The sequence below is a fragment of the Sander lucioperca genome, chromosome 10 (genome assembly GCF_008315115.2).
Source record: "Sander lucioperca isolate FBNREF2018 chromosome 10, SLUC_FBN_1.2, whole genome shotgun sequence".
Classification (NCBI taxonomy): Eukaryota; Metazoa; Chordata; class Actinopteri; order Perciformes; family Percidae; genus Sander; species Sander lucioperca.
The window spans coordinates 38,615,030-38,642,101 of record NC_050182.1 but is presented as its reverse complement, the minus strand read 5'-3'; the positions used below and the strand labels follow the sequence as shown (position 1 = coordinate 38,642,101).

Genomic DNA, 27,072 nt, shown 5'->3' with positions numbered 1-27,072 from the left:
TCGGCGGTAGGCGGAGACTGGAGCCTACCAGCAGAGTGGACGGTATCCGGCGGCAGCTGTTCCGTCTCTCTGCCGGTTCGCAGCTAGGCTATATCCCGTCCCCGTAAACAGCAGCGCCGAGAAGAGCCGCACCGAGGGGAGCCGAGAGAGGAGCCGCGCTGAGAAGAGCCCTGAGAGAGGAGCCGCGCTGAGAAGAGCCGCGCCGAGGGGAGCCTCCGCTGGTGTGCTGCCAGTGTCGCCTCTGCTCTGCTTCTGTGTCCGCTGCATGGCTTGTGTCGCCCGCCGCTCAGCATCGTCTGTGGCGCTGCAGGAGGAGAGCTAACGCTAACGTCAACCCAACCTGTCTGCTGCGAGGCAACGTTTCACCAAGAGCCACGGTAAGATGATCGGACAGAGGATGATGGGCTGTGTTGGGCGGGCAGACGGAGCTATAGGCTATATGTATCGATGTGATAATCCTTTCTTCAGTTTGATAATAGCAACTGTATTCTTTGGATCTCTGCTTTAACATGCAGTTAAATTCTTATCCAGAAATAAAAAAGGACTAGAATGAGTTTGCGTGATGCAGCTGCTCCCGGTGTGTGACAGTAACGTGATGATGGGAAGGTTATAGAAGGTGAGGGTTTAAGAACAATGATCCTTCCTCAGTGTGACTGAGCAGGCAGGGAGCTATATATATATATATATATATATATATATATATATATATATATATATATATATATATATATATATATATATATGAAAATACCACCATAGACACTTTTTCATCCAGTCCCTGGAGTTTGTTATAAAACAACCTGAAGTGACAATATTTCAGTTAATACTGATGTTGACCACATGTAGTTGTTGATCCCAGAATTATTATTGACTGTTGAAGAGTCATAATTAGCCTCTGTATCCTGTTGTTTCTAATATGCTGCATTCAGCACATGGATTGGCTGCACTGGCTCACTTTAGGAAGTAGTTGCTGTAAGTAAATGTGAAATGTCTCATGTTAATTACATCACCGTGTGCAATTTTGATTTCATTTGTCAGTTTCTTAAGTTTTCCCTGCCCTCTTCGACGTGTGAAAGGTCTGGTGTTGCAGACCCCGTCGTACTTAGGATCTTTTTGGAGTAGTTCATTCATTTAAAGCCTTTCTTTCCACAAAACTGAAGTGCTGACCTGTGCACACAGATGAGTTTAGATCACCCTCTGTGAATACTCTTTAGTCTTAAATGTCTGCATTTTTGTTTCTAATATCACTGGTATTCATTTATTTCCACATCCCATAAGTGCTGAGCAGAGTTGTGTCACAGCAGACGTACTCCCACTCAGTGTGGGCTCCAGTGCTTTGTTAGAAAACAGATTATGCATCATGTACAGTATATTCCACTGCAAAGGTGCACATAAACGCCTCTGCAGAGAGATGTCCAAGCTGCTGTGCATGCACCTGAAATCTTCAGTCCAGTGAGTCAGACCGTGCTCAGCAGGATTCCTGACACAGTGACCCCAGTACGGGACTAAAAGAGGTGGATCTGATTAGATGATCTAAGGCTGGCTCTGTCTGTTTATATGCATAACGTGACCCCGTTGTTTGATTTCCTGAGTTTGAAATTGATGTCTAGTTCCATTGTTTTCTTGTTTGGTTCTGACTCTGGTGCGTGTGAGTGTTTTGGGCTGTTGGACGTCTGTTAGCCCTGTTTGGGACTGTCTCATCCACTGAGTGGGAGACATAGAAACACTGTGGGGAGTGACTGTGCTCAAGTTACCCAGATGTACATTTGCAAAATAACCCAGTTATTCTTTATTGTAAACCAAAAAAAAAAAGCAGTTTGAAAACACCGAAAATCTGATAAAACATAAATCTCCCCTTTGTATCACTAGTCAAAGTGTGAAGGGCCCATAGTGGCCCTCAGACCTCGGGGGGCAGCAATGAGCCACCTCTGGCCCCACAATTAGGCGAAAAAGATGCTGTACTGGAAAACCGACTCGGACCGCAGAGAGGAGCTTTATGTTTAATCTGAAGGGTTTTCAAACGGTATGTTTTCACTTTACTGGGGAAAGAATTCCAGGATGACGACTAAGTGCTCGGTTTGGCAAATGTACGTCTGGTTGACTTCACCTCCTGGGATAAAGGAGAGCAGACGGTCTCACTGCAGCATCAGGCCTACTGTATGCAGGCTACCCTCAAGTCTAGTTCAGGCTTTTTTCAATGAAAGTCAAACCGCATGTAAGTTAACGGAATAACCCGTTATGAATTAGTGTGAAAGTAATAATCCACTTGCTCCGTCTAAAGATTCCGGTTTCTTACTGACTTTGTTTTATATATATATATATATATATATATATATATATATATATATATATATATAAATAAATATTTATCCTGCCCGAGGCATCAGGAACAAGGAGAACACCACACCGCTGCCAGAGGCTTTGTCTAGATAAGAAGCTCTCTTTTCAGATTCACCCATAAAGGTGGCAATAATTGTCTTTGTGGTACTTCATTTGATCCTCCTCAAAGCTGACTAGCATGCTGTGCAGCCAAACTGTCTTAAGGTGTTTACACACCAACCAGACGGCCGACCGTCGGCAGAAAAGGCAGTCGGACTGATCAGTTGGGTCCCAGAGGTCCAAAAAAATGCCTCAAAACACACTGCCCTGTCTCCGACTGAGCATGTTGGGTCGGCCAAAATAAAGCCGACAGCCCCTCGGACGGTCGACGGCACGGAACACACCGAACAGAATCGAGTCATTGACCTCACCAGACTGTCCAATGGCCGATGGCTTGGTGTGTCAGCTCTCTTAGTGTTAAGGAAAAACTCAGGAGCAACACAACTCATTCACATACGTTCAGAAGGTTCGGGAGACTAATGACTTACACAGGAGCATTTAATGAACACTCAATTGAGGAGACAATTAAGCGGGCAGCACAGTTTAACCACGATGTGATTGTGCCGTCCCAACTCTCTGAAGTTCCTGTCTTCCTGAAGGTGGATTTAAAGGTGCTGTAGGTAGGATTGAGAAGATCCAGGACCTAGCCAAAAAATTTGAACATCGACAACTTCTCAGTCCCTCCCCCCTTTCTGCTAAAGCCCAAAACGGTCTCTTAAGACCCTCCACCCACAAGGGAGAATGAATGTGTGCATGAGCAGTGATTGACATGCAGTTAGACACCCCCCCCCCCCTGGCCCTGATTGGTGCATCTGAACAGGGAGCGGTGGATTTTTGCATATCTCACTACAGGCTGTAGGTGGAGCCAGAGGAGCTGGATTTATTTTAAATGACCTGCTTCATGTAGTTCTACTGGAACATAGGGTCAGTTTCAGCAAATATGAGAGAAAGTTAGTTTTATAAGGCTTACCTACTGCACCTTTAAACTCATGCTGGAGGCGTTACGTTTAGCTGAACCCTCAACTGAAGCATTGAGAACTTTGTTAGTGTACAGACAGTTTATTTAAAAAAGATTATAAAGAGTCACGTTCTCGTATACAGGCGGCCGCCATCTTGGGAGCTACAGTCTTCCTAAATTATCTTTTCAATAAACTGTCTGTACATTTATAAAGTTCTCAATGCTTCGGTTAACATTTAGGGACCCTCAATATGCTATTGTTGAAGTGTGGTGATATTTTGAGCCTTTTTAATGGTATAAATAGCGATTTGTAGCGTTGTAAGCTAATCAGCTGTCCGCGCTAGCTTCTTTCAAGCTACAAACACATTCAATTAGCATGAAAACATGTCCCAGAGAACGACGGAGTGGGTACACATCTGTTATTAACCACTAGGTTCGTTTTGCACCGGAATTGTCCGAGATTCAGAGCTGTGAAGCAGCTCATCTTGTGAAGCTAGCATTAGCTCCAACAGCTCCATGTGTCATCAGAGTAATACATGTCCATGGAGTCTGTGTTTGATCAACAGCCCTGTGTCCACATCCATTCTGGAATAAGGGTAGTGATACACCAGGGGACGCTTCTGTCCCTGACACTGTGTCATACACAGATTCTAACAAGACGGACATCCTTCCGATCCTCCCTTCTATTTCTGTCTCCTTCTGGAATATTGCCTGATGTCCTTCTCACTTTGTTCCTCTTTTTCTGTCTGTCACACACAAACGCACACAAGGTGTGCAGATCGTCCACATCAGCCTCCGTTTTCTTTGTGTCTCGGGAGAAGAGACGGCATAATGTGGTGGGCAGTCTCGGCCTCATATCTGCTGTGTTTCACCAGGCACAGCGGCTCACTGTTAGCGAACGATACAGAGAAGGACGGACATGTTATTTAGTAGCAGGCTATCAGTCAGGCGGCTAATCAGTCTCTGTTCAGAACAGGTGAGTAGACGGACACGCCGTGTGTCTCACACAGACCAGGGGCTTTTTTCGGACACTCACTGGCAGACATTATGAAGCAGACAGCCTATATTTCACCCCCAGACTGGCATTGCACTATAGTGTGTGTGTGTGTGTGTGTGTGTGTGTGTGTGTGTGTGTGTGTGTGTGTGTGTGTGTGTGTGTGTGTGTGTGTGTGTGTGTGTGTGTGTGTGTGTGTTGCACAGTGAGAGAGAGGGTATGAGACTTGTCTTTGTACAGCCAGATTATGGCTGCTGGGCCATTCGTTCTCCCCAGTGCCACACTGAGCACCGAGCTGCTTGATCCGAGCTGACAGGCCACATTGGGTCCAGGAATAAGGATGACAGCGAATAAGGACACATCATCAAGGCCAGAGGAGATCGGCAGTCGAGTGGCCGAAGGGAAAGAAAAGCAGGTGGAGGAAGGAAGAAAAAGGACTTAAGCGATAGGCTACAGTTAATGCTCTTCATTTTTATTTCTCTTTTGAAGAGGCATGTCAGGGCAGTCCATAGGAGAAGGAATGTAGAGGAGGAGGGAAGAGTATCTCCAAAGAGAATGGACTGGGAGGGATGAACACCCGGGGCCGAATGCACCGCCACTCCTCCGTGGCTTTGGCTTTCCACCATTCTCATTAACATGCATTAGACTCTCCAGTGTAGACTCTCCACCACACCACTGGGCTGCTTATCGTCTCCACAGCAACCACACATGCTAACCAGTAACATTGGGAAAGCCGGAGCTTCAGTGTCGGCGTCGCTCGGAGAAAGAGAGAGAGAGAGAGAAAGAGAGATCCGTTCTGTAGAGTGGAGAGGAGAAGGATCGCTTTGTGAACCGGTGCGTTCCCGGCGTTTGGGGGAAGAATGGCGCTGCCACATCAGGAGGGTAACGGGTAAATCCTACTCCCGTTCAGACAGATTTCCAGCCCACCAGACCCGGGTCAGGCCAATCACAACTATTTATCTCATATGGGGCGGGTTTTGGACGATGACTGACAACTTGCACTTTGCGCAAAATATGTGATGGCGTCCTTTTTTGCTGGCGCACCCTTGCACCAGGGACCTGCAGTGAGGAGGATAAACCTAGCTTAGTAGGAGGAGCACCAGGGAGGCATTTTGGAAAACAACCAAGATGGCTGCAGCCGATTTCTGTTACTGTGACTAGAGAGATTACATTACATGTCATTTAGCTGACGCTTTTATCCAAAGCGACTTACAATTGCTATATATGTCAGAGGCCACAACTATGGGTTAAGTGTCTTGCTCAGGGACACTTTGTTTAATGTTTCTCAGTGGGAATTGAACCCAGATCTCCCACACCAAAGGCATGGGTCATATTCACTGCGCCATCACCCACCAGAGATCTGGACTTACAGTGGCTTACTTAATAACATGCATACTCAGAAATAGAATATGGAGATGAGACCATTCCCTAGTGTTAGAATAGCTCAGGAGATGGATCCCATCTAATATTTGATTATTTTTAGAATTGCTGTGACCTTTTCCTGATCTGAACATTTTTCTCTGCTCGCTCCTTCGCACTGCTGACCAAACACGCACGCACGCACGCACGCACGCACGCACGCACGCACGCACACACACACACACACACACACACACACACACACACACACACACACACACAGAGACAGGCTTGCTTTAGCTTCCTCCGGTTTCTGTGTGTTTTAAGCCCGGTGTTGTGCAGCTCTTTGTCTGGAGCCTGTCCATGTGCTGATGCAGATGAGGGGGTTGTGCGCTGTCATGGCTTTGACATTTCAAAGCTTGGCTCGGACAAATTGCGGAGGGCATGGCCATGCGTCCCTGTGGAAGCCAGTGTGCAGGGAGAGGATTCCCAAGGAGTGGCGTAACCCTAACCCCTGCCCCTGCCATTAGGCAGCCTCCTCTTCACACTTCATTTCACTTTAGTTTGGCTGCTGCGTCAGCATCAAGGTGACACTCCAGTATATATTCACATCCACTGGAAACGACATTATGCAGAGTGTAGACAAATCTTTTCCTGGTGGTCTTTATGAGCTGCATTGCTTTCTCTTTAGAATTTAAAGTGCACTGGAGTTTCTCCTTATCCAGATTAATTTCCTATTCTTGTTCTGGACCAACACATGATTTCTTATGTAACAATAGCTAACCAATATATCCCTTTTGTGTCCTATCTGACTGGAGGCGGTTTTCCCAGTCATTTCAGAGGCTTAGCTGTGGACCTCCATGGACTGGCCGACAGTTTGGGCTAGGTAAAGCCATGCTGAGAGCACAACAACATAGCCCGCTGCATGCAGCTGTGTGCCTGCTCTGTCTGGACCTGGCATGCTAATGAGGTGGCCACAAAAACACAAGAGATAGAAAAAAGAGGGTTTGTTGTCTCCATCTCTCAAACCCAGGTCCAGCATAGAGCTGCAGTCATGATGAGTAAACTCATTTATTAGTCAATGGACAGAAAATGAACGTGTATACCCATTTTAATAATTGATTCATCATTAGATTTGGGCATCGTTTTGATTTGAACAATTTTGATTTCAATTCCAATTCTTCATTTTGACTCCGGTTCTTATCGATTCCGATTCTTTGAGGGGTGGAGTTGAAATGGGTCACGTGCCTATTTCACAGATAAGAGGAACATTTTGTTTTGATTCAATTGTGATTTACAGTTTTACCGGGCTTTTTCAATGTAAAATATATAGAGATGCACCGATAGACCGGCCGGTGACCGGATTTGGCCGGTTTTCACGTGCTCGGCTATGACTGGCGACTGGCAGGTCAGTCTGACATATGCCGATTTCATGCCGGTCAACGTTACAATTAACTGACAACATAAGTTATACGAGTTACCGTTCTCAAGGACGCACACACACACAGACGTGACAGCACAGTCTCTTTTTCCTTTCTCTCAACTTTTCCGCCGTGTGTGGCGCGTACCCGCTCGCACATGTAGGAACGTGGTGAATTAACCTGCAACATGTCAGCTGTTTGGAAATTCTTCAGCGTGTGTGCAGAAGATAACAAGTTTGCAATATGCAACACCTGCAAGGAGAAAGTAGGGCGTGGAGGAACGACACCAAAAACCCAAATCAAATTTTTTTAGTTGGATATTGGATGTGAAAAGAAGGAAATGGTTCTAACATTGCACTTTAGATGTGTGTGAATTTCCCACACCAAGAGTAATTTATATAGTTCTATTTTATAGTGATCCATTATCTGTTCAAAAAATGTTCTATGTTCTGTGCAAAATGTTCTATTAAAGAAAAGATAGAAAATAAATATTTGTGTGTGCTGTAAAGTGGTTAGAAAAAATGAAATCGGAATCGGCTAAAATCGGTATCGGCTGGCCTAACTCAAAGAAAATTGGAAATCGGAATCGGCCTAGAAAGTTGTAATCAGTGCATCTCTAAAAATAAAGCCACACTAGAGCGCCGCTTACTGCGCTCCATGGCTGCAACACAACAAGCCTTGAGGTACGGTGGTCGCTACAGAAACCAAAACTTGCGCGTGTTAAATTTGGAACCGATGATCGGATTCAGTCAGCTTGAATCTGTTTTGCAGTTGTCCAAGGTCCTTTCTTTGAACAATCCTTCGCTGCAACCTTGGTCAGCTTTGGTCTTGCGTCCTCTTCGAAGGAGATTGGCTACAGTACCACGGGCCTTAAACCTGTTAACAATGGACATGGGACCATCATCTCTGGAGATGGACTTGGAGCCTTGAGATTATCCAAGTTTGGCTACGATCTTCTGTCTGTCCTCCTCAGACAATTCTCTGATTTTCTTTTCTTTTCTCCATGCTCAGTGTGGTAAACGCAGTGACACGAAACTGCAGAATGAGTACTTTTCTCTGTTTAAACTGGGTGAATGAGGGCTCTATAGATGTCAGGCACCTGTGACTCACCACAGGTGAGTTCAAGGTGAATCACCTATAGGGCTGGGTACTGAATTCAATACTTTTAAGGTCGTGACACACCAACCTGATAATCGGCTGGCGGACAGTCTGGCGAGGTCAGTGACTCGAGTCTGTTTTGTGTGTTCCGTGCCGTCGTCAGTCAGAGGAGCCGTCGGCCTTCATTGACATGTTGCGTCAGAGGGCGGGCAGTCGGACTCCATGACCAATCTGATTGGTGGAGTGCTGACCCGGAAATGACAAGCAGGATGAGCGTGACTAAGCCTCTCAAAATCTGACAAAAATCTTTTAAACTGACCTTTGTCGATCTGAAATGAAGACAGATTCAGAAACTGCACGGCCTATTTCTCACTTAAAATGTTTTCAGAAACACGTTTCGGTGAACTATTTTAGTCCAATATGAGATCGTATTCTGAACAAGCCGCCATGATGCCTGGTTGAAAAGTCCGGGAGCACCAGACCCACGTGACGCGTTTGTCCAATCAGCTGCTGGTTTTCATCTTTTGGGCAACAATACAGATTAGCACTGCCTGCTGTTCAAGTCGGCGTCGCGTCGGTGTGTTCTGAGGCACTTTTTGGACCTTGGGGAGCCGACCGATCAGTCGTTTCTGCCAGCGGTCGGCCGTCGGGTTAGTGTGTCAGGGGCTTTTGGCACCGACCGAATTGCCTCCTTAGTATCGAGAATGGAAAAATGCCTCGTCATTCAATACACAATTCTACTGCTTCTACCAAGATCTCATAATGTCTGTGATTGGCTGTTTAACGTTGCACATTGTAGAGGCACGCAGGAACAACTACGTTACACAGAGACGGCTCACGCAGTAGATAAAAAGATTTATCCCTGTTGAAACATATTGGGATGGGTCATGATTTTCGAATCTTCGAATAGTCAGTAAATTCTAAAAAATCAAATAGTTTAGAACTATTTTAACAGTGTTATGGTTTCAGTCCTTCCTTGTATGTATGTATGATGTAACGTATGATCTTTTTACCCTCATCACAGACCATGAAAGTGGTGTGCTTTTGCACCTTTTAACAGGCTCTTTTAACTTGTCCAACAGCTTCCCCAACATTCAGTTCACATTGTAAAGATAGCTGGTAGTATAGTAAGATGCAAAGTGCTCTGTGGATTTGATCACTGTCAAGTATTATTGTCGTTTACATCCTTAAGTAGAGAATAGCTAGTTGGATATTTCAGTGTTCAGCTGTGAGACTTATTAACTTTGTATGCATTTTAAGACTTGTTTTTTCAGTCAGACTGATCTCATTAAGTGCCAATTGGTATGCCGTTTTTGCGTGTTATCAAGACGCGTAATCGTTTTTTTAGCGTGTTTATCAATGCTGTTTGGCCTCCATTGACCTACATTACATGTGAATTATCGCCGTAGCGAGTGGTATGAAAGGACAGAGGTTGTTTGGGGTGGTGGATGGGTAAAACACAGGACTTTCACCCAGGAGAGCCGGGAACACGTCCCGCGTGTGGCGTTTATCAACCGTTTTTTTCTTTTTTTAATAAAGCCTTCCCCAATGTTCTTTTCCTAAACCCAACCGTTTATTGTTTCCCTAAGCGTGTGATGTTGGTCACCGTCGTGTTTTTGTCATTTTTTAGTTTTACTAAAGCCTTTCCCAATGTTCTTTCCCTAAACCCAACCACGCGTGTGACGTTCTCGCGATAGCACGGCACGTTCTCGTGATAAGTATGTTTACATCCTCTGTATACAGCGTAGACACACGCGGATAGCTCAAAATGCGTACAGATAACACGCCACTTGGCTTTAGGAAAGTGGCGTGTATGTTTACGCAAAGTCATGATGCCATGTTGTTTCAGTTGACATTGTCCTCTCTTCTGTGGAGCAGCTGCTTTGTGAATTGTGCATATTGTGCCCGTATGCATTCACTGAATTTCATCACAAAGAGTGACCCTGTTGCCAGTGACATATTGTACTTGTTGGGATGACAGAAATAGCCCAGGGACTCTGCTGTGCTCTGCAGAACGGAGGCAGCACGCAAGAAACCGGAGGAAGAGCGGAACGAGAGAGAGAGTGCCACGGTTGTTTTTGTCATACTTCAATGCAGAACTCAGAATGTTATGCAGCAAAAAAAGATGACATGTTTTTACATAACAAGGTTGATTTTCTGAGCTTTCGCACCGTGAATAAAGGCATCAACCAATCACAACGTGTTAATGGGGATTATAACACAACAACACGGACGCAGTAGTCCAAACCAAGATGGCAATCTTTATGACTCCTTTCAACAAAGGCAGCAGATACCAGATCCACTCCTTCCTTTCTTACCTTTCACAATAAAAGCCTGAGACGTATACACTGCGTAACTGTTTACCAGAGTGAACTCCGATTCACTCAGACCATTTGGCTTAAAGGAAACTCAATAAAACAGCTTACAGTAGTTATGGCTACTGACCTCAGACTGCCAGATAGGGCTGTGCTCGATTGAAGAAATTCTTAGTCGACTAACACTCATTCAATTGTATCGACTAATCGATTAGTTGATTTAATCGACAGATCTGTAAATCTGAGTTTCTCCGCAAAGAGTCATGCAAAAGCACCACTTTAATTCTTGTGTTTACCAGAGATGTGCTCGTACGTTTCTTGGAAATAAGTCATTCAGCATGAAAAAAGCATACAACATGACTAATCGACTAAAGAAATCTAAGTTGACTAAGACCAAAACGACCGATTAGTCAACTAATCGACCAAGAGGGAACAGCCCTACTGCCAGATGCTGCTCTGGGTCATCGCCGGTAGCTGGTCTGCACCAATTTCAAACCTTTTATTGAACTGTGGTAAATGTGCATCGCTGCAGGGCTGAGTACCAAATTCAATACTTTTTAGACACCGACCGAATTGTCTCCTTTAGTATCGAGTATCGAAAAATGCCTCGTCATTCAATACCCAATTTCAATACCTACAGTAAGGAGTAAATCTCATCAGCGTCAGGGAGCCAATAAGCATGCAGCATGTTTCTACCAGGATCTAATAATGCTTGTGATTGGCTGTGAAGAAACTCTGTTACGCAAAAAGACGGGGCTCACGTAGTAGGAGCAGAAAAATAAATAATAAGATTTGTGCCGTAATGTGTAATGTTTCTTTTTGTTTTATGAAATTGGTATTGAAAAAAAGTATTGTTTAGGCACCGGTATCAACGTCACGGTATTGGCATCAGTAGCGGTATCGAACATTTTTAAACGATACCCAGCCCTACCTGTGTTTATATGTCACACCCCCGGTGTGTAAAAGCCTTTAGACAGTAACTGAGAATAGAATGAAGCAGTGAACATGACAAAAGGAAGCATTAGGACAAAGCCAGAGCAATAATAGAAGTTCAGCGAGTTATTAATCCTACTGACCCAAGAGAGAGTCCGACAGAAAGAGGAGAAGGAGTTTACCCACATGTGGCCGGTCTCGGCTTGTGTCAGCGTTTCGTTCATCTCTACTTCCTACATCCTTCACTGTCGTGTGTGTGTGTGTGTGTGTGTGTGTGTGTGTGTGTGTGTGTGTGTGTGTGTGTGTGTGTGTGTGTGTGTGTGTGTGTGTGTGTGTGTGTGTGTGTGTGTGTGTGTGTGTGTGTGTGTGTGTGTGTGTGTGTGTGGTTTAGTTTCAGAGAGGGAAAGAGTCACTCTCCTGGTCCTTTTCCCTCCCCGTAGCTGTGTGTTGGTGCATGTTAAGCGAGGAGTGTGTGTGTTCTTGTTTAATTATATTCGTGGGGTCCAAAAACCGGGAATACAGTATACTTGTGGGGTCCGGACAGCTTTGTGGGGCCAAAATGCTGGACCCCACAAGTTTAAAGGGCTGTTTGAGGGTTAAGACTTGGTTTTAGGATTAGGGTTAGAATTAGGTTATGGTTAGGGTGAGGGGAAGGGTTAAGGTTAGGCATTTAGTTGTGATGGTTAAGGTTAGGGTAAGGGGCTAGGGAATGCATTATGTCAATGACAAGATAGTGCCACGCACTGTGTGTGTGTGTGTGTGTGTGTGTGCGTGTGCGTGTGTGTGTGTGCGCACGATTTAGTTTAGTTTCAGAGAGGGAATAAGTCACTCTCCTGGTCCCTTTGCCTCCCCGCAGCTGTGTGTTGGTGCATGTTGAAAAAGTGAGCGAAGAGTAAAATAGCAGTAATGAATGTATGTGGAACCTTTGCCGTAGGTTAATCTAGCCCTTAGATGGGTATTTAGCATTCTAGTTGGCTGGTGTTTGCAGCCAGCTGCTGGCAGTTAACTGTTGCTTTGATTTTGACTCTCTCAATGACTCACTTGTTCCCTCAGTATGCAGATGAGTAGAGTTGTTCTCTGTGCCTCCTCACAGTTTAATTTGTCTTGACATATCCAGGGAGGGTGACAGGGGATGTAAGGTTAGGAAAATGTCTCATTTGTTTCCCAAGGTAAATACCCACTACTCCCAAAGGTGAGAGCGTTCATGAATCACTGCATGGTGTCGCTTATATAAAGAGCACTGCAGCATTATACTGTAGGCTTGACTATTGATTTAGTAATTATACCAGTGCTCTTTTCTTTTCTTCTGCACTGGTGATAAGGTAATTACTACAATATTAAAGGTGACCTATTATCTTTTTTTCTGTCATATCTATAATGTAACTGTAATGTAACAATGCCAGATGTTAAGACATCTGGCATTGTTAAAGACATCTTAACGTAGCCAAAGCTTCAAATAATGAGGTAAACAAATTTAAAAGAAATTGAGCCAAAACCTCAGATTTCCCACTGTTGTGAACCCTACGATTTCAGCAGTTTGTTCTTCTCTTGGCTCCGTGTGAACCATATGATCACTTCATACGGAGTCGGCTTTCTATATATGGTCATCTGCTCCAGGCAGACACGCTGCAGAGTTTACGTTAGGGTGTGACGGTATGTTTTTTTTCTCTTCGCGGTGAAGAAGCAACGTATCACCGCGATGTGGCGGTTAACCGCAACCCCCCCTCCCCGTTCAGGAGTAACGTAAGTTAGAGCGAGAATGGCAGGTGTGTGAGTGAGTGATGTCCGTGCCTGTGTTTGAGGGAGAGCGAGCGGTAACGGGGCGTACACTACTAAGTTAGGAAAAGTGAGAGGATAGATAGCAAAGGCAATGTAAAGTGAGTTAAACGTGATCAATAAAACAAGCTTCTCAAGACACGGTGGCGCCATCTGTTGTCAGTCAGTCTTGCGGTGCCGGACCTTAATGTTACTCCACAGCGCTGTGGAGTAAAGTAATCAAAACTGCCGGTAAAGTGAAGGGCATCACCCCCGAAAAAAGCATCGGCTTAATCCTTACATTTGTTGCAGCACAGTGTTTCCATTGCAGCTCAACGTGAGTCATAACTGCGTTTTGCTGTCATTTATGGTCGCACTGCTTTCACTCATCTCCTTTGATCTATTTCACAGACAAAGAAAAAGCTCTATTATCAATAAAGTAAAAAAAAGAAAAGAAAAAAAGGTGTGCCGAAGGCAGGGCATAGCAGAGGCTCTGCAGGCTAGCAGCTGAGCAGACAGAGAGCAGAGAGGGCAGTCCGCCAACTTGTTGCTCTCCAATATAAGCTGCTCTGTTTTAGGTTACAAAAACGTGCATGCAGGCTAAAATAAAAAAAATAAAAAAGCATTAGTATATATAGCAGTGTACAGTAACGTGCAATTGTAAAACACTGCAGTGCTTCAGCGACAGCAGAGATTCCGGAGATCCGGAAATGCTGACCAATCAGAGCAGACTGGGCTTTTATCTGGAGGGGGCTTAAAGAGACAGACGCTCCAGCAGAGCATCTCAGACAGAGGGGGAATACAGGAGCAGCATCCATGGCCAGTAACATTATAGCATGTAAACATGTTCTAGTAGAATCACAAAATACAAGTATGAACCTGAAAGCTGTATTATCTCCTTTAAAGACTTTTAGTTGTGGTTTTAGTTTGGCTTAATAATTAATTTGTTCTCAACCATATGTTTTTCTTTCTCCTCACCTACCCTGCCCTATCCTCCCCCTTTCCCCCTGTGGTCACCCCCCTGCTCCACCCTCTTCTCCCTTTCCCAAGTTGTTGTCTGGTGGCGGATGTCTCGTCGCCTCCCTCTGAGGTTGGAGGCCAGTGGGAGCGGAGAGGAGGCTCTGCAGCAGCAGTGATGCGGACTACAGCGGCCGGCTGCAGGATGAGCGTGGGCGCGCTTCTCAACGGGCTGCTGGTCTCCGTAGTCGCAGCTCTGCTTTGGAAGTATTCCAAGCTGAGTGAGCACGCTGCCCTGCTGGAGGAAGAGCTGCACATGACACGGCAGTCCCAGGAGCTTTCGCAGGCCCACATCGACTACCATGTTGCCCTGCAGGCCCTTCAGGAGCACGGCACCCGCATGGTCTGCACCGGCAAGATGCACACCGACCGCATCTGCCGCTTTGACTACCTCTGCTACTGCTCGGAGGCAGAGGAGTTTGTGTTCTTCCACTCCAACTCCTCTGTCATGTTGCCCAACCTGGGGTCGAGGCGCTTCCAACCTGCCCTGCTGGACCTGTCCTCAGTAGAGGACCACAACACCCAGTACTTTAACTTTTTAGAGCTCCCAGTGGCTGCTTTAAAGTTCATGCCCAAGCCTGTGTTCGTACCAGATGTGACACTAATCCTTAACCGGTTTAATCCAGACAACCTAATGCATGTGTTCCATGATGACCTGATCCCAGCCTTCTACACTATGAAACAGTATTCCGACTTGGATGATGAGGCGCGCTTGGTTTTTATGGAGGGCTGGGCTGAAGGCCCACACTTTGACCTCTACAGACTTCTCAGCAGCAAGCAGCCGCTGCTCAAAGAACAGCTGAGGAACTTTGGCAAGCTCATGTGTTTTACTAAATCTTACGTTGGCCTGTCCAAGATGACCACCTGGTACCAGTACGGTTTTGTTCAACCCCAGGGGCCCAAAGCCAACATGTTGGTCTCCGGAAATGAGATCCGGCAGTTTGCCAGGGCTCTAATGGAGAAAATGAACATCACAAGGGGGGAGGAAATGAAGAAGGATGGAGGGAATGCTGAAGATGATAAAGAGAAAAAGGCTGAATACATAGTTGTGTTTAGTCGTTCAGCAACAAGGCTGATCGTGAATGAAGCGGAGCTAATCATGGCGCTGGCCCAGGAGTTCCAGATGAGAGTTGTGACAGTGTCCCTGGAGGAACAGTCTTTCCCCGGTATCGTCCAGGTGATCAGCAGGGCTTCCATGTTGGTCAGTATGCATGGGGCTCAGCTGATCACCTCTCTCTTCCTTCCCAGAGGAGCTGCCGTGGTGGAGCTGTTCCCTTTTGCAGTGAACCCAGAGCAGTACACCCCATATAAAACCCTAGCCACCCTCCCAGGCATGGACCTTCACTACGTCTCCTGGAGGAACACCAAGGAGGAGAACACCATCACCCACCCAGACCGACCCTGGGAACAAGGGGGCATCGCCCACTTGGAGAAGGAGGAGCGAGAGCGAATACTGGCGAGTAAAGATGTCCCCCGGCACCTGTGCTGCCGCAACCCAGAGTGGCTCTACCGGATCTACCAGGACACTTTGGTGGACATCCCTTCCTTTGTGGAAGTCCTCAAAGAGGGCATGAAGACAAAGCCCAGCGTGAAGAAGTCAAAGTCGACCAGCACAGTCCACCCAGGCCGGGTCAGAGAAGCCCAGTGTCAGACCTTAGTCCAAACCCCTAACGAGGCTAAACTCACCGTCTCCTGGCAGATCCCGTGGAATCTGAAGTACCTGAAGGTGAGAGAGGTGAAGTACGAGGTGTGGATCCAGGAGCAGGGAGAGAACACCTACATGCCTTACATCCTCCCCCAGCAGAACTACACCTTTTCAGAGAACATTAAGCCCTTCACCACCTACCTGGTGTGGGTCAGGTGCATCTTCAACAAGAACCTCCTGGGCCCCTTCGCAGATGTTCTGATGTGCAGGACCTAACCCAAACACTTCTACACAAAGCTTGTTCTAGACTATCAGTTGGAACAGTGGAGTGGAGTGTTCGCTTACAGTTTGTCCAGTTATTTGTCATATCCGTCCAGTCCTAGAGCAGGCTGCTGAACTCTTGCCCAGCACTGTTTCCTTGGCCAACACAGACAACATAGATACTTCTGCTAGAACTGCAAAAGACTGAACCCCAGGGTCAGAACTCAACGGCATCGGCCGTTAATGAATGGAAAGTGTATTTCCTGTACCTATGAAAGAAGTGAAAGTGCTCTACTGAAAATACCAGAACTTAAATCAGCAGATTTATTTATGTGCAAATAATATATAACATGTTTTTTACATATAAGTCCAAACACTGGTTCTTTACCTTTTACAGTATGCAATATAGCTTTCCTGTGAAGATCATAAAAAGATTTTAGACTAGCAAGATTTGTAATGTTTTCTGACTTATCCAGTGTCTCCTGTGTGCGTGATACCTGTGTGGCTTAGTTTACCTACCAGCTGTCTGATTCCATACACCATTATCTGCCGAACCTAGCCAAAACCAAAGCAACATTTTCCATCATTCACAGCCTATTACTTTTTCATGTTCTACATCTTTCACACTTCTAATGTTGGCTCAGATTTATACAGTTTTAAATCTAGTCTCTAAAGACATTGTAAAGGATTGGTGTAAGAGAACTGTCAAGCAAGAGTTTTCATGAATGCCACAGTAATCAATGTTTCTGACATAGGTGGGAGCATTTTGTGATGAAAGATCTTCAAACTGTTCTCTTCCAAGTGTTTGTGTTTCCACAGTGCCCAGCCGCAAATAATCAGTTTTACTGCGTAAATAAAAGATTTCTCTCTAATTGGCACTAATTACAACCATAACTATTATAATTTGAGTGGAGAGTGAATTGAGTACGCCAGGCTATAATTAGTAGACAGTCAGATTTTACTGCATTTCCATTATGATAAGAAGGCCTGTTGCTGCGTAGGATTAACTAAAATGAAATTCCCAGCAATGTGTCTTATTTTTCTCCGAGGTTTTTCAGCTGTTAAGAAGAATGTTGAGATTGAAACAGACGTGAAGCTGGCTGTTTCTAAGAAAGTGCTGCTTGTTGGTTGGTGTGTGTGAATATGTGCTGTAGCAAGAGATGGAGCCTTGAGTTAAAGGTGCTCTAAGTGATGTTGTGTGACGTCACTTCTTGTTGACGTTCGAAGTATTGTCAAACAAAACGGAGGCTAGCTCGCCCCTCCCTCCTCTTGGCTGCAACGCTGGAACACTGTTTGTTATGTTTGGTGGTGCAGGTTGGCACAGTTTGGTTTTGTTGGTGTTTGTGGAGCCTGGGCTGTCTACAGAGACTGCGTTTTTTACAGTGTGTTCAGGGGACAGGCAGCTAGCAGATAGGGAGGAGATGTTTGCTGTATGTGACAAAAAATGTTGTAGCCTAAAAAACGCGTAACATCGCTTAGAGCACCTTTAAAAACTGCTCCCAACATGCGGGCCGGCTGTGGCCCTTTGGTTGCCCTAGGCGAGATTGAGTTTTGCGCCACGACGCACAGGTCTGCTTCAGAGCTCCGTGTGTTTGAGTCTGACCCATAGACTGGAAACGTCACGCCACGGGAACTTCAAACTAAATCATTAGTTTGAAGTTTACCCCCAGTTAGGAAATGATCGACAATAATCATCAATCCAATCTAATAATCAGGTTGACAAGTAAACGTGTGGCTGAGGGGGCGCCCTAGGATGATCATGTTTAATAAACGTTTTATTTCACTTGTCATTCTAATTCTATTATTAATGAGAAGTTACCTAAGGGCGACACGGCGCCCCCAACACATTTGACGCTCTAGGCAATCACCTAGTTCGCCTATAGCAATCGCCGGCCCTGCCAACATGTTGTGTGATATTGTGCCATTGTACTTCATATCTATGAGCATTACATTGCCCTCTTTGTTTGACTGCTCGCCACCTTTGTTCACTGATATTTTCTTCTAAAGTTCTGAATGCAGTTCTGTTGCTGATGCACGTTTTAAGAGATTGCCATTGTTGTGTGTGCAGGACGTGATGTGTTTGTATTGTTGGCTAGATTTGTGCGTGCCGCTGTCCCACCTCAGTATGTGCTCAGTGAAACCTTTTCTACATTAGCAAATAGTTGGAGTTTCTTTTCCAGTAACTGTGATTGAATAAAGAAGCTTATTTCTTACAGTATCTGTTCGGTCTCAGCAGTTTCTGTCAATAACACAATTTTACAATGCTTAACCCAAGACTATATATTGATCCATAAGAGAAAACACAATGCACAGTCTCGTTCATCTTTCCACAAAGAAAGGACATTTCTGGTATCATTGATTAGATAAATCATAATTAGAAACCAGCCAGGATATTTAGTGTGTCCAGGTTGTATGACTAAGCTTAAAGGAATACAATAAAGTGGCAAACAGTTCTCAGGGAAACCAAATCTATCTGAGGGAGAGGCTGGGACTTTATCTGAGGTGGTGAAGTTAAAGGTCCAGTGTGTAACGTGTTTAGTTGTTCATTATCAAAATCTGTGTTGCCCGTTCACAAACTTGTCCTTTTTCATGAATATTTACCTTCACCATCAATTCCAAGTATTCTTTTTGGCTTTTGGCTTTTCGCATGAACTGGGGTAGACGCTCCATATTCATGCTTCATCTTGAACTACGTTAGGCGGTAAGGGACATACAGGACATACTGCTCCACCTTTCGCGTTTTCGCTGTCACATGATAAACTCACAGGTGCTGCTAATGCTGCTAATGGGTATCGTAGCTTCCCGGCCCCGGCAAGTTTGAAGAAGGAAACATGGAGGACCACACGTATTAAAAATCCTAATTTCAGGAACAGAAAAAGAAAAAGGATATTGAAAAGAGCAAGAGACCGGCGTCATCAGAAAAAAGAGTGAAGGCTACCGTAGCTGTAATACGTACTTTGAACTGCGTGGTGCGAGAGAGTTGATTACGATGTATGACCTCAACGCTAGATGGGAGAAATTCCCACGCATTGGACCTATAACATTTGTGTGGACAATAAGTCACACAATAGTGAGATTTATGTTTTCAGTTAGTTTGAGTTTTCCTCCTCTGATGAAGAGCAGCTTAAACTTTAAATCATCCAGAGACTCATTACAGCAGCACAGCCATGATGATCCTCTCTCCGGTTCCCATGGTGCTCTTTGTTCCCACGGCTGTTTTCTGCCAGTTTAACCACAGAGACAAGATGCCACCTGACAGGTGCAGCTGGCCACACAGACTCTGTGTATGTGTGTGTGTGTGTGTGTGTGTGTGTGTTGTTGTTGTTTTTAAAGCCAGCAGGAATAACGGCGTGTCTTCATGTTCCTCCTCTGCTTTGCAGGAGTTGATTTGAATAACTCCCCTCAGTAGATTTATCATCATGACATGAAATCACCCCCCCTCCCTCCATCAGTGTTGCATTAGCACAAAAAAGCTGTGACAGGTTGTGAATTATTTGTATTCTTTCAGTTCTCCTATAATATACTACACAGAAACAAACAAAAACTGAATATTCTTTGCAAAAGGTTTAGACAGTGCACAGCGATGTGTCATCAAAGGGATCATATTTAATCTGTCAACTGAATATACAACACGTGTAATTCACCAAGACATTTAATCCCCGGGGGGAGGGGGGGGGTCTCTGTACATTTCTAAGTTTCTCTTATCAGTCACCTCTGCTGATTTACATTCAAGAAGGTAAAGAACTGAACCACTAAATCAAATCACCTTTTACAATGCAGTCTGCTCTGCATGGAGGGCTGCTCTTCAGCCTGGGGATCCAAGTGTACAAGGGTTTAAGGACGCTGAGGAACTCTGGAGGGTACGGTTTAAAAACCCTTTATTATATTTCTTGGCTAAATCATTAACACAAGGCAACACCTTTCGGCCGTTGAGGCCTTCATCAAGGCAAGTATAGTTTTGCATTGCCAGAGGAAGGTCTGGCTAGTCCACACAGCATTCCTGGATGGGAGAAAAAGGTGCTCTGGTTTATTGGCATTTCTTTAAACCAATCACAATCTTCTTGGGCGGCGCTACGCTCCGGACGGAGCCACGGTGCCGCTGCAAAATAGCCTCGAGAAGGAACTTGTTTTGGTGGAACGTGTACGTTCAAAAGTAGTTTTAGTCGTGCAACAGAAAACTCAGACTGGACAGATAGTCTAGCTAGCTGTCTGGATTTACCCTGCAGAGATCTGAGGAGCAGTTAACCATAGTCCACAGAAATCCACCAGAGTTTAGAACGCCAACACAAAGAAAGAGGAAGGGGACGGACATCCGGCGGAACTTCCTGCGGCTGTCGTGTCGCTGTCGGTCGTGGATATAGACTATGGCAAGTATAAAATGTTTGGCCAGTAGCCAGTAGTGATTGTTCAGACAATATTCAGCAGTGAATCAATCCGCAGTAATCAAACACAATATCATCATGTAACAGGACAACTAGAAAAATATATATACAAAACACCAGATTCAGCGTCTGCTTTGTGTTGGTGGACCTTTCACTAAGAAGTTGTAAGGTGAGGTGTGCGTAGCATCACGCTGGCAGGAAGACTTTTATTTAAAAAAAAAAAAAAAAAACACAGAGGGAACTCCTCTTTATACCGCTCAAACTTTTCTGGTGCTGCTCTTCAACCATAAAATGACCGTCACATTCTACATATAGGATTAGAGCCCGCCTCTCCAGTTCAAACTGGCCAATCAGGTCATTACGCAGGTCTGTAATCTGGCGCACGTTCAATCTCTGAATGGTGTGCACAGTTTTGCTACGGTTTCCTGGTTGAACGACATGTTTCCTCTGAACGGTGTGCGACTGCTTTGAGTTTGGTTTTCTCTGTTTGATGGGTGTGTCTCTCATTTACGTACTGATACCCAATCAGCAGAGACGTGTCTGTAAACTCGTGGTAATAAAAAGGCAGAGCGCTCACAGCAGGGTGTTCAATGCACCCCCGTTTCCAGTTTCAGGTCCATGGGTTGTACACAGGGCTTTAAATTAACACCCGCCAACCCGCCAAATGCCGGTAAAAATTAACTTTGGCGGATAACACTGTAAAGTTACTAACCACTTTGTTTGAATCGGCTGGCTGCAGAAATGTTGCCAGTTTGGCCTGTTTTCCGCCAAGAAATTTGGGCGGTTTTGTGTGCGTTTGGCTTGGAAACGTATCTTTATCTGGCAACACTGCTTGTGCTACTAATACTACATTTCCCATGAACACCATGTCGTGATGTGTCGTACAACCGTTGGTTACGTGTCCAGCGCGCAGTATCGATGAAATTAAGTAATTAAGTTATTAAAAATGTGCTAGCCATGTTGGCTGGTGATTAAAAAAAAGTTAATTTAAAGCCCTGGTTGTACATCATTCAGTAATTAACATTCATCCAAACCAATCAACTGTCTTTGTTAATTGATGTAGGAACTTCAAGAAAATAAAGAAAACCTAGTGAGAATAAATGTCTACATTTATAGATACATTTATTAACAAAATAGCTAAATAGTTAATGAGGGAGGGGCTGCTACCGTGTTTACTGCTGTCTGTGTTGTATTTTAAATTGTATTTGATGTCATTTAAACTGTATGTATTTCTAATGTATTTCATCTTCTAGCCCTCTTTCCCTTTCCCTAAGTGGCTTTGCCACTTGTCAGGCTGCCATTGCAAATAAGAACCTGTTCTTAATGACTTACTTTTAAAAATAAAAGTGAAATAAAAAACACCTCACATAAGAGCAGAGCAGCTGTTGATTAAACCTGCTGATGCTGCTCTGTGTTCTCACCGCTGGATGGCTTGTTCACATCATCGCTACACACGTGCACATCATCGCTACACACGTGCACATCATCGCTACACGTCCAGCCTGAACTCTCTGAGCTGACAGCAGAGACCTGCTGTATGTGGAGGAGTTTCAGGTGGATTCTTTGAGAAAGGTTTTTATTCAGACACTGCTGTGAGGGTGGGGGGGGGGGGGGGTCATCAGGGTGTGTTTGAAGTCAGCGCTGAGCCTTTCTTCTCTCATCACACACACACATACACACACTCACTTTGATCCACGTTAAGAGGTTAAGGTGAGTGTGGGGGATTGGGCTGTGTGGGGCAGTGTGGAGGGCAGGGAGGGTGGAGAGTTGATGTTAGAAAATTTCTGCCGGTGCCACTGGCTGCCTCATTAGCATAAACCCTTTCATTAGCACATGAATATGTATTAAATGTATCAAAGTTCCTCAGCTGTGTAGCTCCAGCAATATCTTTCACTTTCCAGGTGGTGAGAGACAGGATCAGTGTTTGAATGAATCTAATCCAACTATTCCTCGTGCTATTTGTTGGGGGAGAAGACACAGTGCTACTCCTGAATTACAATCCTTGGATATAAGAGACAGGCATGTCACTCGATTGTTCAGGTGAGCCTGCTGGAGCCCACTTCAACACCGGAGCTGCAAGAAAACACGGTGAGTGTTTTCAGTTTGAATCTGATTGGATCATCACGCAGGCAGATAGAGACAGTTTCTCATTCGCATCATTTCCACAGAGAACACACAGATCATTATTGCTGTGGCAGTGTACTTGTGTGTGTGTGTTCAGTGTGGTTAATGAGACAGCTCTCAGCCTCTGGTGCATCAGCTCTCCACTGCTCTGCTCCTCCTTTTCTTCCTGCTCTTTTTTCTCTTTGTCTGCTGGCTTCTCGTGGTTTCTCCTGAAGCCACCACTTCTATCTCATGTAATTCTCCCATTTCCTTTTTCTCTGCTCTTTCTCCCATCCATCTCTCCATTTACCCTCTGAGCCCGGGGAGGTATGAGGTGGTGTACAACACACACACACACACACACACACACACACACACACACACACACACACACACACACACACACACACACACACTCGTTTTCCTTGAGAAGCCTGGTAATAAATCCAGCTATAAACACCATGCTGATGGTTAATAAATCTAAAAATGAGGAAATGAATAATATAATATAGTCCTAGAAATGAGTGTTGAAAATGTATAGGACATTAAGTGATCTGAAGTTTAATATTAATATACAACAGCTTAGCCCAGCCGTCAGGCAGCCATGAATATTTCACTAACTATTGAAAGCACTTCTGTTCTGCTTGAATATTTTAGGACCTGGGTAGGTACATGGAGACAGGCACCCTACGCCGTAGGTACATGGAGACAGGCACCCTACTCCTTAGGTACGTGGACAGGCACCCTACGCCTTAGGTAGGTGGACAGGCACCCTACACCTTACTTACGTGGACAGGCACCCTACGCCTTAGGTACGTGGAGACAGGCACCCTACTCCTTAGGTACGTGGACAGGCACCCTACGCCTTAGGTACATGGACAGGCACCCTGCTCCTTAGGTACGTGGAGACAGGCACCCTGCTCCTTAGGTACGTGGAGACAGGCACCCTACGCCTTAGGTACGTGGACAGGCACTCTACACCTTAGGTACGTGGAGACAAGCACCCTACTCCTTAGGTACGTGGACAGGCACCTTACGCCTTAGGTACATGGACAGGCACTTTACGCCTTAGGTACGTGGACAGGCACCCTACGCCTTAGGTACGTGGACAGACACCCTACGCCTTAGGTACGTGGACAGGCACCTTACGCCTTAGGTACGTGGACAGGCACCCTACGCCTTAGGTACGTGGACAGGCACCCTAAGCCTTAGGCACATGGACAGGCACCCTACGCCTTAGGTACGTGGACAGGCACCTTACGCCTTAGGTACGTGGACAGGCACCCTACACCTTAGGTACGTGGACAGGCACCCTACACCTTAGGTACATGGACAGGCACCCTACGCCTTAGGTATGTGGAGACAGGCACCCTACGCCATAAGTACGTGGACAGGCACCCTACGCCTTAGGTACGTGGAGACAGGCACCCTACGCCATAAGTACGTGGACAGGCACCCTACGCCTTAGGTACTTGGAGACAGGCACCCTACGCCTTAGGTACTTGGAGACAGGCACCCTACGCCATAAGTACGTGGAGACAGGCACCCCTGAAGGCAAGTGCAGGGTGTGATGAAGTGTTATACTTGTGTATGGAAAATATGAGCAGTGCTAATACTGTATTTATAAATATATTTAAAAGAAATGTAATTTAAAAGTTATGTTTATTTTTATTTTATTGTCCAGTCAAACGTTTGAGAGGGGGGTGTAACATAAGCCTGGTGTCTCTCTCTGCCTCTCTGGGTTTCCTGAGCTCCACGTCAGCCAATTCATGTTCTTTCTTCTTTTGTCGTTTGTTCGAATCTGTTTCTCTGTTATTGTATCATCTACTTTTCAAACATTCCTTCTAATATTGGTTGCTTTGATTTCTAGATTTACAATCCAAAGCCTGCTGTTTGGAACCGCTGTCCTTTAGCAGAGCAGGCTTTATAATATCTGTATGAACACAGTGAGTCCAATAGAATCCAGATGAGCTTAATGAGCTGGACCAGAAATGTGTTCAATAAAAGCAGAGAGATGACTGCAATCTAAAACCTGTGGCGGCAAGCTTGCTTTTGGTGGTTTTACATTAAAGAGTGAAAAAGAGATCAAGTGGGGATAAAGACAGGATCACACATTGAACCATTTCTCATTAGAGCCATTTATTCAGTGATGAAGGGAGCCATAGAAATGTCATTAATCCATAAAGCTACAAGGGGAATTTGAATTCAGAGCGGGTAAGGCATCCCTTTTCTTTCATATTTTGCTTCTGTACACTGCTGTGCAAGGACAGTCACTTTGAAAAAATATTTTTTAAATGATGTATATATATACGTATATGGTCCATTTTCATCACAAGGCTTCCAGGATCTGGTCCAGAAGCTGTTTGCTGACAGACATTTTTAATCCTTCGATCAAAAGCAGAAAAGCTTATCTCATAAAACCAGACATCCAAACCAATCAGTGGATGAGCTGCTAGCTCTCTGTACAATATTAAAATAAAAAAAAAGCTAGAGCCTGCTTCTTTCCACTAAATTGTTTGGAAAAAAATCAGCACTTGGCTGAGGAGGAGCGGGGGAATAATTTGTCTCACATTTCCCGTCTGTGAGGAGACACTGAATGAAAGACATAAACATATTTGGAGAGACAGAGCTTAAGGGACATTTCCTTTGGTGCAGATAATCAAACAATTAGCATGAATGAGACACTTTGGACAGGACAAACACACTGTTCACCTCCAGCTCCATATGATTCTGTTTCCAGAGCACCATCCCTGTGTCCTGTGTGCACATTGATGGAATACTGCACATGTCTGCATCACTAATCACTAATCTCTAATAAAGCTTCCTCTGTAAAGACTTTATAAATGTATTATTGATTGATGAATGACCTAATCGATAATAATTATAGATCCATTATGAGCCCATCACTTTGGGCTTGCCCTGTCTTCCTCCTGCAGCAGGACAGCTGCTTTGTCTTTTTCGCTCTAGCTCAAGTTCATCATAAAGACTCCTCCAATGAAGCAAAATCTGTTATTGATTATTATAAGAACCGGTTTTGCCATTTGCATTCACACTGGCCAAGTATAGGAACTGACCTTTTGTTATTATATCACAGCCATCTAACCACCACTATGTGGAAAAGGGAAAAGACCCTGCCCTGAAGTAGGAGCTGAAAGAGTTACAGGAACTGCAGTCAAGAGGAACTTAATAATCCCCAAATTGGTCCAGTCGGAACATGAGAAAAAAAGGGTTCTAGGAACGTTATGTTCTAGGAACTGCAAAAATCCCTCTGGTCGGAAAGCGGCTATAGTGTAGATGTTACGGGTCGCGAGCATGGTCCCGTTTGAATCATTCTCCTCAAAAGCATCATGTGTCTTACAATTACATGGATATATCAGGGTCCTTTCTCTCACAGAAAGAGTCTTTAGTGCCGGAATCTAATGTGTTTTACTACTGGCAGTCCGTCCAGCTCGACAGATATCACACAGAGCTAATGAACTATTCCAGCTAGGATACATAACACATGTAGAAATGAGCAGCTCAGAATCTATGACCACTACTACTGTCATTACAACACATTATACCAGCATTCCTTCTGGCTTTATACTCAAGTTTGCTAAAGTTGGCAGACATTTGTAGAATTCATTTGAACATGAATCAGCACCGGCCAGGGTGATACTTGAGAAGACATGAGCTGATGAGTCCATATTCTGAACACATTTGTCAGAATGTGACTTTATGCAGCTTTTCATTTTGATCCCAACATTGCATGTTTTAGTTAATTTTCCAGTTTGAGATTTAGCAGTGTGTGTATTTTGCATTTGGTTTCATTGGTAGATGTTTTAACAGTTAGTATTTGCATGGTTTGGTGGCTTTGCTGTGTTTTCGTAATTGTTTGTTGGACTAGGAATCAAGGTGACGAGAAGCAGCTGTGATTGGCTGGACCACACCCCCTCCCCAGCTCAGGATTGGCCACAGGATAGTATGCTGTGCTTGTCTAAGGCTGATGTGAGACAGGTGTAGCGGAGGAGGACAAAGGAAAAGAATCACAGGTGTGACAGGCTGGAGGACAGTTTTGTTTTTAGCACTTTTTATGCTGTGCAGAAGTAACCTGTTTTATTTTAAATAAATTATTGAAGAATCCTTCTGTGGAACTCTATTTTTTTTTAACAGTGGAAACACTTTTTTGCTGGTAAAACAGGACCTCACACTACTGTGTGACACATTCAACACACCATAACATTAGAAGCAAACATAACAAGCTGATGGTACCAAGGAAATAGGATAATAAAAACCTTAGCTTCACCAACGAGTAAACATTACATTACGTATACGTTTTCATCCAAAGCCACTTTCAACCATTTAACCGTAGTGCTACTGACAAATTTCAAAAATCATGCAAATACATACAATTTATAACATGCTAAACTGCTTCAAGTGCTACATTTTAGTAACACGATAGAGAAAGTTTTT

At 44.8% G+C, this 27,072-nt stretch overlaps 2 protein-coding genes across 4 annotated transcripts in view; one reads left to right on the top strand and one right to left on the bottom strand.

The window, feature by feature from the left end:
- The first annotated feature begins 158 nt into the window (after window positions 1-158).
- Window positions 159-19,458, top strand: pomgnt2 (protein O-linked mannose N-acetylglucosaminyltransferase 2 (beta 1,4-)). Of its 2 annotated transcripts, XR_004109005.2 has the most exons (3): window positions 159-377; window positions 14,263-17,266; window positions 19,413-19,458. XR_004109005.2 is itself a non-coding variant. In XM_031322830.2 (2 exons), the coding sequence occupies exon 2, from the start codon at window positions 14,348-14,350 to the stop codon at window positions 16,148-16,150; it is 1,803 nt and encodes a 600-aa protein (XP_031178690.1). In that variant the 5' UTR covers window positions 241-377; window positions 14,263-14,347; the 3' UTR covers window positions 16,151-17,330. The 2 variants fall into 2 exon arrangements, 1 of the variants encoding a protein (XP_031178690.1); XM_031322830.2 differs by lacking the exon at window positions 19,413-19,458 and having other exon boundaries at window positions 241-377; window positions 14,263-17,330.
- Window positions 19,459-26,912: 7,454 nt separating this feature from the next.
- The window catches only part of gask1a (golgi associated kinase 1A), a 22,059-nt gene continuing 21,899 nt past the window's right edge, over window positions 26,913-27,072 (bottom strand). For both annotated transcript variants that reach the window (XM_031322825.2, XM_036006585.1), the window contains one exon: window positions 26,913-27,072. This exon is cut by the window's right edge and continues 1,144 nt beyond it. The gene's annotated coding sequence lies outside the window, so the exon portion shown is untranslated.

Excerpts from the sequence above, each read along its gene's own strand:
- pomgnt2 (XM_031322830.2), top strand. The coding sequence starts at position 14,348 with ATGCGGACTACAGCGGCCGGCTGCAGGATGAGCGTGGGCGCGCTTCTC.